We start from the raw sequence: 14863 nt of genomic DNA on the forward strand, positions 1-14863 counted from the left end.
ATAATTCGAATGTGACCAGATAAATTACTACAACAATATACTCAGAGTGAGTGTCGTAAAGAGGGAGAACCTTCGATTGGAACCTATTTAGTACCTATTAAAATTTCGATTAATTAATTACAGTTAATTGCGGTCTGCAGTATTATACTTTAGTACAAAGCTAAAGATGTATATATAATATACTCATATATATATTTATATCTAAGTACCGTTACAGTGATATCGGTGACAAAAAATCTCCACTGTTGGATTTAAAGTATACAGTATAATAGGTATGTATTATAATTCTTAACAATAAATAAGTTTATAATAAAATAATAACGTTTCATAATTATGAAAATCTGCAGGTTTTAAAAACAAAATAAGATATTTAAATTATATTATTCTTAAGTCAGTATAGGTTTTGACGCCTATACATTGTGTTCTTACATAATGTGTGAAGATATTTAATAAAAAATAGATTTTTTATATAGTACACCTTACATTAGCTATATTTGTTTGTGATCTGGTTTTAAGATGTTGAGACAAGTTATCACAGCAAGGTAACGTGCCAACGTGGTAATCATAGTAATTATATTGATAATTGTTTATAGCGGTCTAGGACGTTTTGGCGCTAATTCGATTTGGTGTCGGCTGTTTTGGCGTCAACTAACCTAATGGAATTTATATCAAAATTGTACTTAAAAAATTATTACAAGATACAGTCAAAATATAAATATAAATAAATAGTAAAAACTAAATAGTTAATTAAAGAATTATGAAGAATTTTCTCCATTTTTATACTTGTTTTGTATTTAATTGTGTCCAGACTTAATGAACACTTCACTAATGCGTCCTTATAAACTGTATTAGACAATAATGAAACCAAATTATCAGGTGAACAGCAAATTTTACTTTTATTGTTAATTATTTTATCATCAGGATATAAACAACGCGCGGTCTTTCTTTTCTATCGACATTTTAGATTCTATGCAGTATATGATCTAAGGGTTTTGCGTGTGAATCAATAATGACATCGATGTATCGGGTGAACAGCATAATTTTCTTTTATTGTTATACTTTATTATAGTTACGACTCACAATAGATAACGTGCGATCTTTATTGTCGATTAACATGTTTTCGCCTTGGATTATATGCCAATCATTTATATTTATAAATTATTTAAATATTTAGAAATTCATTTATACGTTTCGCTAGTACCTAGGTTACTACATTACCAGATATGTTATAACTTGTTGCTTGCTCAATATTGAAATAGTATGTATCGATCATTTTAATTTCTTCCATGTACATTTTAAATGTTTAAATATTTTTAAATATTGTTCAATATTTACATACTACATTCATGTTTGGAATAAATGTTATTTTAAACTAAATACATTAGGTATATACATAGATATAAACACTATGTGTTCAGAGGATAAGTGGCCGGCCGTCATTATGACGTTGTATGAAAGTATACCATAAACGATGAAGAAATAAATATCCTTTAAAGAGGGGGTCTAACTTTTTATATTTTCAAGTTATGGCCAATTTATCTCTTTTAACAAAATCAAACTTACCCCACGCATTAATCTTCAAAATTTTTAAACATTTTAACGCAATTTTTTATCTACTGTTGAAAACAGTAGACATTTTTTTTTTATCAAAAATTAGTATTTTTTAAAGTAAATTACATATTACTATAGACAATTTAAAATTATTTTTTGATACTTTACAAAATACTATGTTAATATTTCCTTCCAGCAGTGATTTTGCTAAATACAAAGATATCGAAGCCATTCAAGCTGATTTGGAAATATTAAAAGAAATATACAAAGATCTGAGTTTAATAATGACAACCACTTTTATCGGCATAGTTGAGAAATGTGAAGACGTAAAAAATATCCTACCATTAGCTAATAGTATTTGTCGATTAACATTAATTGCACCTGTAAGTGGTGCTACACTTGTGAAATGGAACATAAATTTATTTTTAAATGTTTTGAAAAATTGATGAGTATTAATCATATCATATATTCATGTATATCTACTATTAACCTATTAATTATTAAGTAAAAATAGATAATAGTAAATTAGTTGTTACAAAAATTGAACAAACAAATGTATATATTTAAGATTTAAATCATTAGGTGTAAGTAAAACTGTAAAAGGTATTAATTTAAAAAGAACAATGAAATTATTTTATAAAAAAAAAAAATATTTTTAAACCTACTACACTATACGTCTACGCCTAAGGCCTAACTAATGTAATTCAAACATGTAAGTGCAAATTTAGAAATTAATTAAAAACAATCTAACAATAAACAATATTCTTATTTACGATAATATACTTAATCATTAATACTAATTGGAAGGTTGTTTAGAAACAAATAAAATAAATATCTAATATATAGCTGATATTCATACAACAAATACTGCCGTTTACTTTTAGATAGAATAATATTTAACAGGCATAATATAATTTTATATTATGTCTAAGTGGCTATATATATATATATATATATATATATATTTTGTATCCATACAATGTGTATAATATAGACAATATAGTGGTAATCTTATTATAGATAACAACAAAATAATTTTAAAAATTGTATGTCTACGCGCATTGGTGTTAATTAAGATAAATATATATTTTATACTCATAAATATTGCTTACCATATTATATGTAGCGGTAAATACTAAATAGTTAACACTACATGTAAATGTAAGTTTAGTATATATGTATTAATCTACCAACATACGTTGACTAGGTAGGTACCTACTATAGTAATTAGTTACGTAGAAATTTTCGTTTAATATTTTATGTAAATTAAAACAAAACTAATATAATAGTATTATAGTTACAATACACACTTCAATTTACAAATAAATTAAAGAAAATGAACAAGTTCGACGTAAACAAGCAACGTTTCAGCTACAATATCGTGCCAATGTCTTCCAATGATGAGAATGACAGACAAAGAGTTATTGAATTTATAAAAAAATTTTTCTTTCAACGAGAACCATTAGTAATGTGTAAACAGTTAGAGTTTGAATCAATGGAAAAACTTCAAAATCATCTTTTCAGAACTTTGGATAATGGTAAGTTGCATTATACATACATTATGCTGAAACGAATGCGTATATCTAATAATACAAAATTTAGTTATTTAGTAAATGATACTGAGATCTTTTAACTTAATACTGTAATAACATAAATTCCGAGTTAAATGTTACTAATGTGTGGCTCCTTATTCACGTAACTTCAATAATTTATTTTTTATAATCTTTCTCGCATTTACTTATTGTGGTTAATTTTATAGTTTATATATTAAATTTCTTATATATAAAAAAAATTATTTCAACTATATTTCAGTAAGCTAGTTGTAAATAGCCTTTGGTTTCTGGGTTATTAAACTTTATGTATTAAGGATTAAGGATAATGGGTTTCAATCAAATATAAAATGAATAATATGCTTAGCCTAATAGGTAGGTTACCTATTATATCTAACCTAAGTTATAAAATGCTAATATGTTTAATATTAATACTTATTAACTTCTATAATTTTTAAATCATCAAAGAATTTCACCCCAGTACCACGCCATAAATTATTATTCTTGATATATAAATATTATGATAAAATATAACAATAAAATAATAAATATATACTTTTATAATAAAATTTATAAATTACCCATTCCTTAGAGTTGCAATTTAAATATATTATCGTTTTAATCGCCTGATTAACATTTATGGCGAATAATTAGGTTCTATTTTTAAGTATCGTCTTTACAAGTATACTAAAAATCTCCAAAAATTAAAATTAAAATAGATTTGTGAAACTAGAGAAGCATATTATACAGCATGCGTAGTAAATTACCTTATATATAAATAGTAATATAAACTATTTAGAAATAAAAATAATAAAATTTAAAAAATAAAATTTTAGCAAATAACGAAAAAATAGAAGTAGAATTTTAGAGTGGAACTTACAAGTTGCATTTATAGCTTTATAATTATATTATCAATATGTTCTACGGTAAGCATTAAACTAATTATATTTCATACACAAATAATTATAATAATAATCAAACATCTATGACAGTAAAATTTAAAAAATTTGTTTTCGAGTTTTTATTTTTATTGAATACATATTCTTGTGTCAGTTTTCCATTAAATAAATATAACATTCAAGCTTTCAATTGATTTATTACTTCATTTACATCAAAGAATTTACTATCTAAATGTCAGTTAATGTTTATAATTTATAAACTATACAGCAAAAATCATGTCTTATTTATAAATCTAGGTTTAACTTTTAAAGCCGTGTCTTCGGACGGAGATTTGATTGGTTTTATTAGCAACGAAATAATTGACCGAGAAAACAAAAAACCAAGTAATTGTAGCAGTAAAATCGATGACCAAGAAAACAGTTTTAAGTTCAAAGAATTCATGACACTTTTTCAAAAAATCGAACAAGAATCTGCTATGTTTGAAAGATACCCAGATGTAAATCGGGTAATGGATATTAAGGCTGTCGCTGTGAATGAAACATTTAAAGGTCAAGGAGTGTGCAAAGCTCTTTTTTATAAAAGCAAGTACGTTAGACACGCATTGATCTTTACTCTGTTGATATATCTTTTTAACTATAATAACCTATTTATTATAAATAGACATAATGATAATTTACTGACAGTAAATTATTACGTATAAGGTATAATGGTATAAACAAATATTATTATTATTACCTATTATATTACCCTAGGAAATTAGGAACCTACTTCCTAAGATACTATAATTTATAGTTTAAACGTTTACGTATTTTATCATATTTCATAAACATAATTATTAATTACATTTTTAAAATATTTCGATTAATTTTATCTTATTACCTATTTATATTTTATACAGCATCACTGATAATAAAATAAAATACTATAGTAATCAATTTTTATTATTTAATAACAATACATTAATATGATAATAGGCTAACAAAAGTCTCCGTTTAAAATCGTTTTTCGTATCAGCAATAATTTATCACAGAATTCAAACTCAATACTATTTCCATTACAGTGACCTACTCAATGCTGAGTATTAAATAACACTCGACTCTTACTGTTTAAAAAGTGGATAGGTATAGGTACCTACTTTCTCTCTTCTTTGTAATTAATTTATTAAAAAAATATATTTTACATCTTTTTTTTCCCTCCTACCTATTTTTATTCAAGTTATAGCCTATATGTACCTAGAAAATCATCATATTGATACTAAGCTCTGTAACATTGACTCTAAATAGTCTTAAAGTTAACTCATATTTTATAGCTGGTGTCTCACAAGACGCAATTTTGTATTCCATCCTATACAACATATAGTCACGCAGCTAACCAACCAATTATTATGTTCTAACTTTAATAGCTAAATTTTTTATTACATTATCATTTTAACATTTCATTATAATATCCAAAGGTCTACCATTCAATATTTAAAAAATAATTTAAATGATATAAAATAGTGGTATTCTTAATTAAAAAAATAAAATAAATAGTGAAATCTTCTCAAATTATTTATAGCTTTAAAAAAGGTAAATTCTTCTAGTTATTTTAAACAATAAAATTATTTCATTGACATCTCCAATATCAGATTTTTAGGTTTGACAATAGAGTAATAGAGAGCAGAATAAATTTAATAAAAAAAGCTTTTGTTAAATTTCAGACATATAACTCCTTATTCACTTTTAAGGAATCACTCCAAACTTATCATAAAAAATAAACACTAACTACATAAAACCCTTTTAAAACCAATGTGGGTTTTGAGGCGTCTAAAAAATTGAATACTAATAAAACACAAATGCTATTAAGCACAAAAAAAATCTGTTAAAAAATATTCTGTCAAAATCAAATCATTGAATTTATTTTTCTTTTAATACTTGTTAGGACACTTTGTCACATACTATGATATTATTGATATTATTATTTGTTGTTATTTAAGGTTTTAAATTTAAATTTTAGAGAGTTGGCATTAGAAAACAAATGCTCAATGGTTCGTGTCGACTGTAGCAGTTATTTTTCTGCTAGTGCAGCAGAGAAACTAGGATTTCAATGCATTTATTCCATGAACTACGAAGAATATAAGAATGAAAAAGGCGAAGTGATATTTGATCCTTTGCCCCCTCACAAACAATTTAAAGTTTATGTAATTTCTATAGAAAAATTTTTTCATTCAGATAAATAAACAAATTATTATGATTATATATAATATAAATGAATAATTCTTTATATAATTAAATAATTATAAGGCTGCAATCTACTGTTATAGTTGTTTCTTTTATCCATACAAAAATCTGTAAATTAAAAATATATAAATAAACTATATTTTTATTGCAACAAATTATTATTAATTACAAAAAATTAAAATTAAATAATGTTGGATTAAAGCAATATTTACTGTTTACATTTTAAAATATCCATGTACTATTTTTTATTATTTATTAGTTTATGTGATTAAATTAATATAATATTATTCATAGGTTTACTAAATCACTTATTAAACATCCTTACAATATTCACTACTTTAAATTTAAGATCATATTTATCACTAATGCATTAAGAAAATTGTTGTCAACATTTCTTTTATAAAAAGGTAAGTGAATAATTAAGATTTAAACCTTAAACAGTATTTGTATGATAAACTAAAACAAAACTATTTAAGTTTGTATAACATTGAATATTGTTATTTAATAATAAATTAAAAATACAATTTTAAAACAACAGTCTACTTGCTTTTAGACTTTAGTAGATACACTAAGTATCAACCTATAAAATGATTAATGGTATCATTTTTTCATTTGTGTGACTCCCATCCAAACCATCCTTCGGTATAATTGAAAAGACTTAAAACCAAATAAGTTAAATAAGTTTCAAATTATCATGTCTATATAAAATTAGATTATTCAAAATATATACTTTTTATAACCCAAGTCTGCAACATAACGGCATGCTTTTAAACTCCTTATTCCTTTGGCGCAAGAAAAAATAATTTTTTGATCCTTATCTGGTTTAGGAACATTGTACTTCTCTAAGAATTTGATAGGTGCAGATTCAAATGCAGTATTTAACTCATCAACTAAAATTAAAAAAAAAAAATTTAAATAGCTATACTAACTAATATTAATTACAAAAATAATAATGTGTTACACACGTGGAATATTATAGCTATTTGGTAAAACTCCTGTAGCAGCTAATTCTTCTTTAGTACGTACATCAATAATTAATACATCATTTTGATTCATTAATTCTTTCAATTTTTCATAATTAATTTCTGTAATTAATGGTTGAGATGTAGCAGAAAAACTGCGACTTTGAATAAGTGAGCATGAATTTGATTTGGCTTTGTCTTAAATATTAAAATATTTTAAATTAAATATGGTTGTTATAAAATATAAGTACTATGTTAAAATAATCCTTTGGCTACTAGAGCAATGGAATTAATTTTCAAAATAGATTAGGTAGTAATATATCATGTTTGATTAAAGGAAAACACAAAGTTAGGACAAATTAAGAAATACAATAAAAGGTACAATAACACAGTCATATTAGTTGTAGAGTAAGCTGAACTGGACATATTTAACATGTGAGGAATCTAATAAAAGTATTATTATTTTATAAAATTATAAATATTATACTAGTTTTTTTAATAATAAAATATGAAAATACAATTAATAAATTTAATGAAAATTTTTATTGAAAATTTGTCAAGTAAAAATAATATTCTCATTTCTAATAAAATTGATAAAATATAAATTATTTCATATTAAACATAATACAAGTCAATTTATTTTAATTACATTTATATAATAATTGTAAATTGTAATCAATTAAATTCAATTACTTACAAAGTATTACAGGTTTTGTTTTCTTCGTGAACAGTTTTTTTACTACTATCCCAGATAGGTGGGGGCGGTGGGGCATTTGTATAATGAAAGAAGAAAATTGACTTCTTAAAATTTTAAACATTATTCAAAATTATTTTATTTTTAATTATGTTTATCTATGAGAATAGATACTAAGATACCGAACTAAAAAACAAGAATTTATTAAAATTGATATTTATTTAAACAGAAAAACAATGAAATTGTAAAAAAATTACATAAACACTTACAACAATAATCATTAAAAAATAATTTTGATAAATAACCTATTATCAGTACCTTGATTGAACCCAAGTATTGCCATAGAACACTACGGTATTGCCTATCAGTCAAATAATTAATAAATATTTAAAGACCTTTGAAACTTTTTGTGTCTGAAGTTGAATGACCAAAGCTATTTAGATGATCGTTTTTCATACAAATCGTTCAGCTTATGATGATAAGAAATCTTGTATATTAAGTTGCATTTAACTAGGTTTTAGGGGTGCCGTACCGTACATGAGATCTCGCATTTATTGCGTGTAACTATTAATCGTTTTATAAGACGTATACTGTATAGTCAGTATAGAAATAAATATCAATGATATTTTTGGTGTCATTACAACAATAATTTTATTATTAAACCGAAAATATTGTCGCTCAAACAGCCGACATCCAATATGAAATATTTAATCCACTGATTATACTACCATAATAATTGTTCATTTATGCATGGGCCAAAAAATACGTTATTTTAATTAAATACAAATTTAATTTACTCCTAAATCTAAATAAAGGAAAAAAGGAAGGCCAGGGAGCTTGTAGCAAGCCAGGAACAGCGGTTAGACAACAATCCTGAGCCAACTCTGAACTCCGTAACGGTCGACCGAGCAGCCTCATTACCTCCATTTACGGTAACGACGGAGGTAGATGTGCTATTATCCTAGGACTCGGCAACCAAGGAGCTGAAAACGTCCGCCAACCAGTCCCAACTACTCGTATACTAGACCACGGAGACTGATGTATGTATGTAGGTATGACATTTAGATTTACTAGAGGAAATATTTATTAAATTCTTATACATTTTTTCAAATTTAAATTGTACTTATACGTCTTATTTCTTTTACCTATTAAAAAGTTTACGTATCAATATGTTTTTTGTTTTTTAGCAATAAAATTTATTTTATACTTTTTACATATAACAAAAATTAGACTTCTCCACTTTTAAAAAATTCCTCGGTTCTCAGCAATTTTTCACGCCATACACCTTTGTACTTTTTATTTTCTTATTTATAATTTACCAAACGAACAAATTTTTCAACTAACTACTTAAATTTACTTATTAAAATAATAATAATTTCACTATACGTCAATACAAAATTTAGACGACGGACAGTAGGTACGCACTACGCTCGTTACAAACAGCTCAATATACCTAGTACCTACCTACCGGCTACCTTAGATTTTATTCAACTATGAATAAAATAATAATAATCTTTATTACAGTCTACAGATACAGCATCATTTATAAATAATAACATTTATTAACAGTAATACATAACTGTATAACAGTATAAAAATAACATTACATATTTGTATATAATAAGCGGATCATAAACTCATGAATACTTATGAATATTAATTTGTGTGAGAACGCAAAACACGAGATAGCTTGGCGTATCTTAGACTACGGATAGTAACAACGATTGGGACACTTAGATCGGTGTAATTACTGTAGTTCACACTGTGAAGAACCGGACAACAAAAATTATTTCTAAATTTTATTTTCGAAAAAGTGGTTTTATCCAGTATCTATTCTGGTTGTTGTACAATGTACAGTGTAGATACTCGACCCTTCATTTTGTCATTTATTCTGAAATTTCGTTCATATTTTTTTGTAGATACGCCATGAGACACATAAATAAAAGGTTTAGAACCAAAAAACCAAATAACCGAATAATACACCGATGATATATCATTTAATTCAAAATGAATACACACATTCTAGCGACTCACTCGATACCTAATGTACAATGGAACATTAACTACCTTTGTACAATAAAATTGTACTTACCTACTTTTTTTTTGTACGATTTTATTAACGAAGAGATTTTTTTCGTTCACCGGTATTAATGTGTTATACAGGATTAAAAACAACTTATTTGGAAAACTCAATCGTAAATTTTATGAAATTATCAAGTTAATTTTTGATCACAAAAAATGTTAAATACACAAACTAAATATTTTTTAAAATATTTTGATTAATTAATTTAAAATAAATGTCAATTTTAATAATTTATTATTTGATATATAGGTACATACTTTTTCGTTCGCTTAGTATGAATGTAAAAATTGACGAACAATTTCAATAGTTAAAACTTTTAATTGTATATTTACAGGGGATATTAGGGGGATATACTCGTATCTGCCCTATGTTTTTAGCTTATATTTATACAGTTATAGATGGGTTTGAATTTATTATTTATCAGTTGGTAATAAAATGCTGGGACGTTTCAATGTTTGGAATTGATAGTTTTAGTCATATCTCCGCTCTTGATAAAATTTTTAATACTTCATTATTAGTTTGGCATCTACCATTGATACATGCCTAGGTACATTTTAGTTACAAAAAATATTTATATTTAGGTAGTTGATGGATGTACAATAGTTTGTTTTGATAAATTTATGGAATGAATTGTTTTTTGTTGTACAATAATGTAAAACAACACTATTGGAGTAACTTAGTTTCATAACATATAGAGTAAACAGACATGGTCTTTCAAGTCTTCAAGTACATAATTGAATTAAAAATAAGTATTTGTTGCAATCACTCCTGTATAATATGATATGTAATATTGCACAATGTATGTGTGAAAGGTTTGACGGAGAAAAACAAGTTATGAATAATATCAATAAATTAGCTATTCAAATATTTTCCAAAAATTTCTATTTTATTTAATTTTTAATTTATAAATATTGAATACAAATTGGTTTTTTTTTATAAATATTTCATGTATTATATTATTAATCTGATTCAGTTAAATATTTGGATTAAATTTCAAAAGAAATATAAATCATTTAATAAGTCATAATAACAAAAATAAAATTAAAAAAAGGATATAACATATTGAAAATTCTTTTTTCAATATTTTTTAATATATAAAATATAATAAAGATGCACAACCATATACATTAAAAAATAACAAGCTAATATATTTTATTGTCAGTCTGAAGTGCATATACAAATAGTAAATACAATTGTTAAAAAAATATATTAATAACATACGTAATAAACAATAAATATAATGGAAATGCCAAACAAAAATATATTTTGTTCACAGCTATAAATGATTGATATACCTTGATGGTAAAAAAAACAAAAAAAAAACAATACATACTAAAATTAAAATTGCATAGAAAAAATATCTACCTAGTATAAATAATTTATAAATATAAAATATGTCTTGAACATTTTTTTAACAAATATTTGTTTGGGTTTAGTTATTAATTGTTATATTCAATCAATCAATTATTTCATAACCATTTGAATTTGCTGAACCTTTTACATTAGCTATTAGTAAAGGTCTACATTCTACTATTTCTTGAAATCTACTTTGGGGGCCAAAACATTTACAACAGATTTGTTCAGTATGTTCAAGTAAATTATAGAGAAAACTGTTGAAAAATGCTTGCATAGGATTCAATATAGCCTAAAAATAAATAAAATTGATATAAAATATAGAAATTTATATAAAACATATATATGAGATTAGAGATATTTATAAAAAAATATTATGTATTTTAAAACAAAATTCTTTTTTTTTTTTATAATTAACATGAATATAGATACCATTAGATACCACAGTGTTAGCATTACTCCATTTGGAAGGTCATCCCAAGACGTCCAAACTATTACCGCATTGATTAAATTGGGTGCCCAACACAAATAAAATGCTAGATTAATTAATGCAAATCTCTGTTTAAATAAGTCCATCATTTTTCGTTCATTTGTTGAGTATTGTGCCATATATGAAGTTATTATGTGGTATATGTATCCAGTGGATAAAGAATATAGCACTGGATTGATTATCATAACAATAATAACTGGCAAAAATGTCAAAAAATAATTTGGAAGGAACTTCATCACAACATTTTCTTTAGGGCTCAAATTATGACAGCTAAAATAATTAAAAGAAAATTAGAAAACTTTAAAAATTATATTATGTTATATGAATATTAAAAATGTTTAAAAGAATGTCAATACACCATTCATTTCTAACCAACTCCCAACAAAGTTGTAATCAGCAATTCCAATTTTGTATCACTAGCTTTAATATTAAAGTAATAATTAACTTATTACCAACTGTTAAGATGATAATATCATCTATGATCTAGATCACTTATAGGTTTTCATTGATATTTTATTTAATCTAAAAGAAAGTTATGGGAATTTTAAAAATGTAATATTTAACATAGGAGTAACTTAATTCTAAATTAAAATATTAATAAAAACCTAGATAATATTTTTACATATAAGTTTAATAATAGGTTTATTCACTCAAATATTAAAGCTGATAACAACATTTGTTATTTGCTGATCACACACTATGTTGCTTATTGGTTGGTGACAAAAAACAAATAGTATGTTAACTTCTCTTTATAGTTTTAATATTTTATACTTTGCATTTGGTCTATAAAGGGTAGACAGTCCAATAAATGTAAATATAGCAGGAATTAACCAAGCAACAAAATGATACAATTTTCTACATGAGTGTTTATCTTGATATGCTCTCCACATGTCTACAGCGTACAACAAAGTCCAAAACCAAGTTACAATGTAAAAGTACTGTATCCAAACCTTTTCATAAATAAGATAACAATAATAAACTTTACATAAACCAAGAAATTTTATAATTTAAAAGTTAAAACTAAAAACTTACAGCTAAAAATATACAAGAAACTGTATATGGTTGTACATCGTACCATTGAAAATGATGCATTAATTTTAGACAAGATCTTAAAAGTATACCTGAAATTAAAAAACAACCAGATGAAGGTATTTTTCAAAATACAAAATTGTCTCCTATACTTTAAAATAGTCTCAATAGAATAATATGATTAAATTTTGTTCATGTATAATATTTTAATTCTCCATTGATACTCTTGAATTACAGATACTTAGGACAGGTAAATTAGTGCTAGGAATAAAATAGAACAGTTTCTGGTTCCCTATTTTAGTCTTTACTTTCACCAAGGTTTGTAAAAATACAGTGTTTTACAGTAAACTGACAATTGCAATAACTTTTGTTTTATTAAACATTTTCAACTTTTTTTTTTTAATTATTAATTGTCATCTGTGCTACATTTAAATTAATTTTTCAATTTTGTAAGTAAAATTAAGAACTTATTTATTTGATATTTTTTAGTTTGTATATTTTAATGAAATTAAAAAAAATAATAAAATTCACTGAATGGTATTAATAGTGATAAAAATATTTTGTTAAAACAAAATTGTCTTATGACAAAAGGGATGGACTTAGCACCCTTAAAAATGGTCATAGCATTTTAGTGTGAATAACTTTCCATTTGGAACACTTAGGTAAATAAATATAATTAAATTTATAACTAATGTACTATAATTTATTTTTTATATTACATGTAAATATTCTAATAATAAACAAAAATATTTAAAGTTAAAATGATTATACCTGATGATGCACAGACATCTGCTATTGCTAACCACATTATAATATATTTTCCCCGCTGCATGATATTGCAATAAAATCTATTTGGAACTTTTAGCTCAACTTTTGGCAATATCTAAAATAAATGTATCAATGATTATTATCTTGATTATATATTTCAATAGTTTATTTTTGAAATGAAAATTAATCAATTCAAAACAAATTTTACTCTTTAGACACAAAAATGTAAGCGTTCATTACCTGGTATGCTGCACCAGTTATTCCTATTATTGAAGACAGTAAACACACCATATTAAAACGGTCTGTATTGAATTCGTTCATGAGTTTATAAGACGGATTATAATCAAGTGCTCTACGGCAACAAAATGTTTGAATTGATGGGTCTGCCATATTCTATAAACATATATAAAATTCAAATTTTAAATTTTGTTTGGATACAAATTATTTTTTTTGACAGGAATTGATTACACATTTATACATATTACATAACATGTATTATATTTACTGTACATTAACATTTTAACCAACACAATAATAGTTTATAACAATAATCTTACGGTTAAGGTTAATTGAATCTCTAATCAGAATAGTGATTAAGTCGGTGATTAATTTACATAAATTATGATTTTTTGACTAATAATAAATTAATTGATTATAGTAATTTAAATTAATTTTAAATTGTCACAGTTTAACAGTTATAAATGTTATATTAAAAATATAATTAAATTTTAATGTTAACATATTATCAATTTTCTGCCGCTACCGGCGGTGATTGCAATATAGTAAGATAATAGAATATTGATTATTAACTTGCGTTTACCATCAGCCACCGATTTCGAAATGTATTCTAAAATTAACATTATTATAACACTATGATCGTAACATTATTTAAGGTTACATTAAAATAAAACTGTGATGATCAAGTAATTAGTTCGTGACTTAAATATTTTTTATCATTGACAACTATTATCTTTTATCATTGACATAGTATGGATTATAATCTTAACTTCGTTTAACATTACGATTTAAATCGTGTTAAACGTATTACGTATTGCACATAATACGCTTTAACGCTAACATTATGAAAGTCCTCACTCTTCGAGTACTCGGTCACACAGTCACACAGAACCTTAAGGTTAAGAGTTATGAATACTGATGTTATGGTTAATGATGGTATCAGTTCTGTTGGTATACAGATTTTTTTACAATGTTGCATATCTATTATCTTTTATCATGTTGAAACTTCAAAATCGAAACACACGTG

General features: G+C 24.6%; 3 protein-coding genes across 10 annotated transcripts; 1 reads left to right on the forward strand and 2 right to left on the reverse strand.

Moving 5' to 3' along the window:
- The first annotated feature begins 116 nt into the window (after positions 1-116).
- Positions 117-6315, forward strand: LOC112597300 (dopamine N-acetyltransferase-like). 5 transcript variants are annotated; one of them, XM_025343274.1, is made up of 4 exons: positions 117-272; positions 2841-3089; positions 4298-4586; positions 5997-6315. In XM_025343274.1, the coding sequence occupies exons 2-4, from the start codon at positions 2888-2890 to the stop codon at positions 6217-6219; spliced, it is 714 nt and encodes a 237-aa protein (XP_025199059.1). In that variant the 5' UTR covers positions 117-272; positions 2841-2887; the 3' UTR covers positions 6220-6315. The 5 variants fall into 5 exon arrangements, with proteins under 5 accessions (XP_025199059.1, XP_025199063.1, XP_025199060.1 ...); XM_025343278.1 differs by having other exon boundaries at positions 2849-3089; XM_025343275.1 differs by lacking the exon at positions 117-272 and adding an exon at positions 2669-2758.
- LOC112597303 (rhodanese domain-containing protein CG4456-like) lies at positions 6240-8135 on the reverse strand. 3 transcript variants are annotated; one of them, XR_003114829.1, is made up of 5 exons: positions 7880-8132; positions 7186-7380; positions 6951-7110; positions 6768-6877; positions 6285-6328 (listed from the first exon to the last, which is right to left on the reverse strand). XR_003114829.1 is itself a non-coding variant. In XM_025343280.1 (4 exons), the coding sequence occupies exons 1-4, from the start codon at positions 7998-8000 to the stop codon at positions 6313-6315; spliced, it is 492 nt and encodes a 163-aa protein (XP_025199065.1). In that variant the 5' UTR covers positions 8001-8135; the 3' UTR covers positions 6240-6312. The 3 variants fall into 3 exon arrangements, 2 of the variants coding, with proteins under 2 accessions (XP_025199065.1, XP_025199064.1); XM_025343280.1 differs by lacking the exon at positions 6768-6877 and having other exon boundaries at positions 6240-6328; positions 7880-8135; XM_025343279.1 differs by lacking the exon at positions 6285-6328 and having other exon boundaries at positions 6691-6877; positions 7880-8131.
- A 3225-nt stretch (positions 8136-11360) lies between these two features.
- On the reverse strand, positions 11361-14861 carry LOC112597309 (G-protein coupled receptor 143-like). 2 transcript variants are annotated; one of them, XM_025343291.1, is made up of 7 exons: positions 14420-14861; positions 13840-13992; positions 13603-13714; positions 12835-12923; positions 12574-12752; positions 11745-12072; positions 11361-11604 (listed from the first exon to the last, which is right to left on the reverse strand). In XM_025343291.1, exons 1-7 carry the CDS (start codon positions 14420-14422, stop codon positions 11416-11418), a joined length of 1053 nt encoding a protein of 350 aa, XP_025199076.1. In that variant the 5' UTR covers positions 14423-14861; the 3' UTR covers positions 11361-11415. The 2 variants fall into 2 exon arrangements, with proteins under 2 accessions (XP_025199076.1, XP_025199077.1); XM_025343292.1 differs by lacking the exon at positions 14420-14861 and adding an exon at positions 14157-14278 and having other exon boundaries at positions 11416-11604.
- Between the last annotated feature and the right edge of the window lie 2 nt (positions 14862-14863).

Source organism: Melanaphis sacchari, unplaced genomic scaffold, assembly GCF_002803265.2.
Source record: "Melanaphis sacchari strain LSU unplaced genomic scaffold, SCAv2.0 Contig40_pilon_pilon, whole genome shotgun sequence".
Lineage (NCBI taxonomy): Eukaryota > Metazoa > Arthropoda > Insecta > Hemiptera > Aphididae > Melanaphis > Melanaphis sacchari.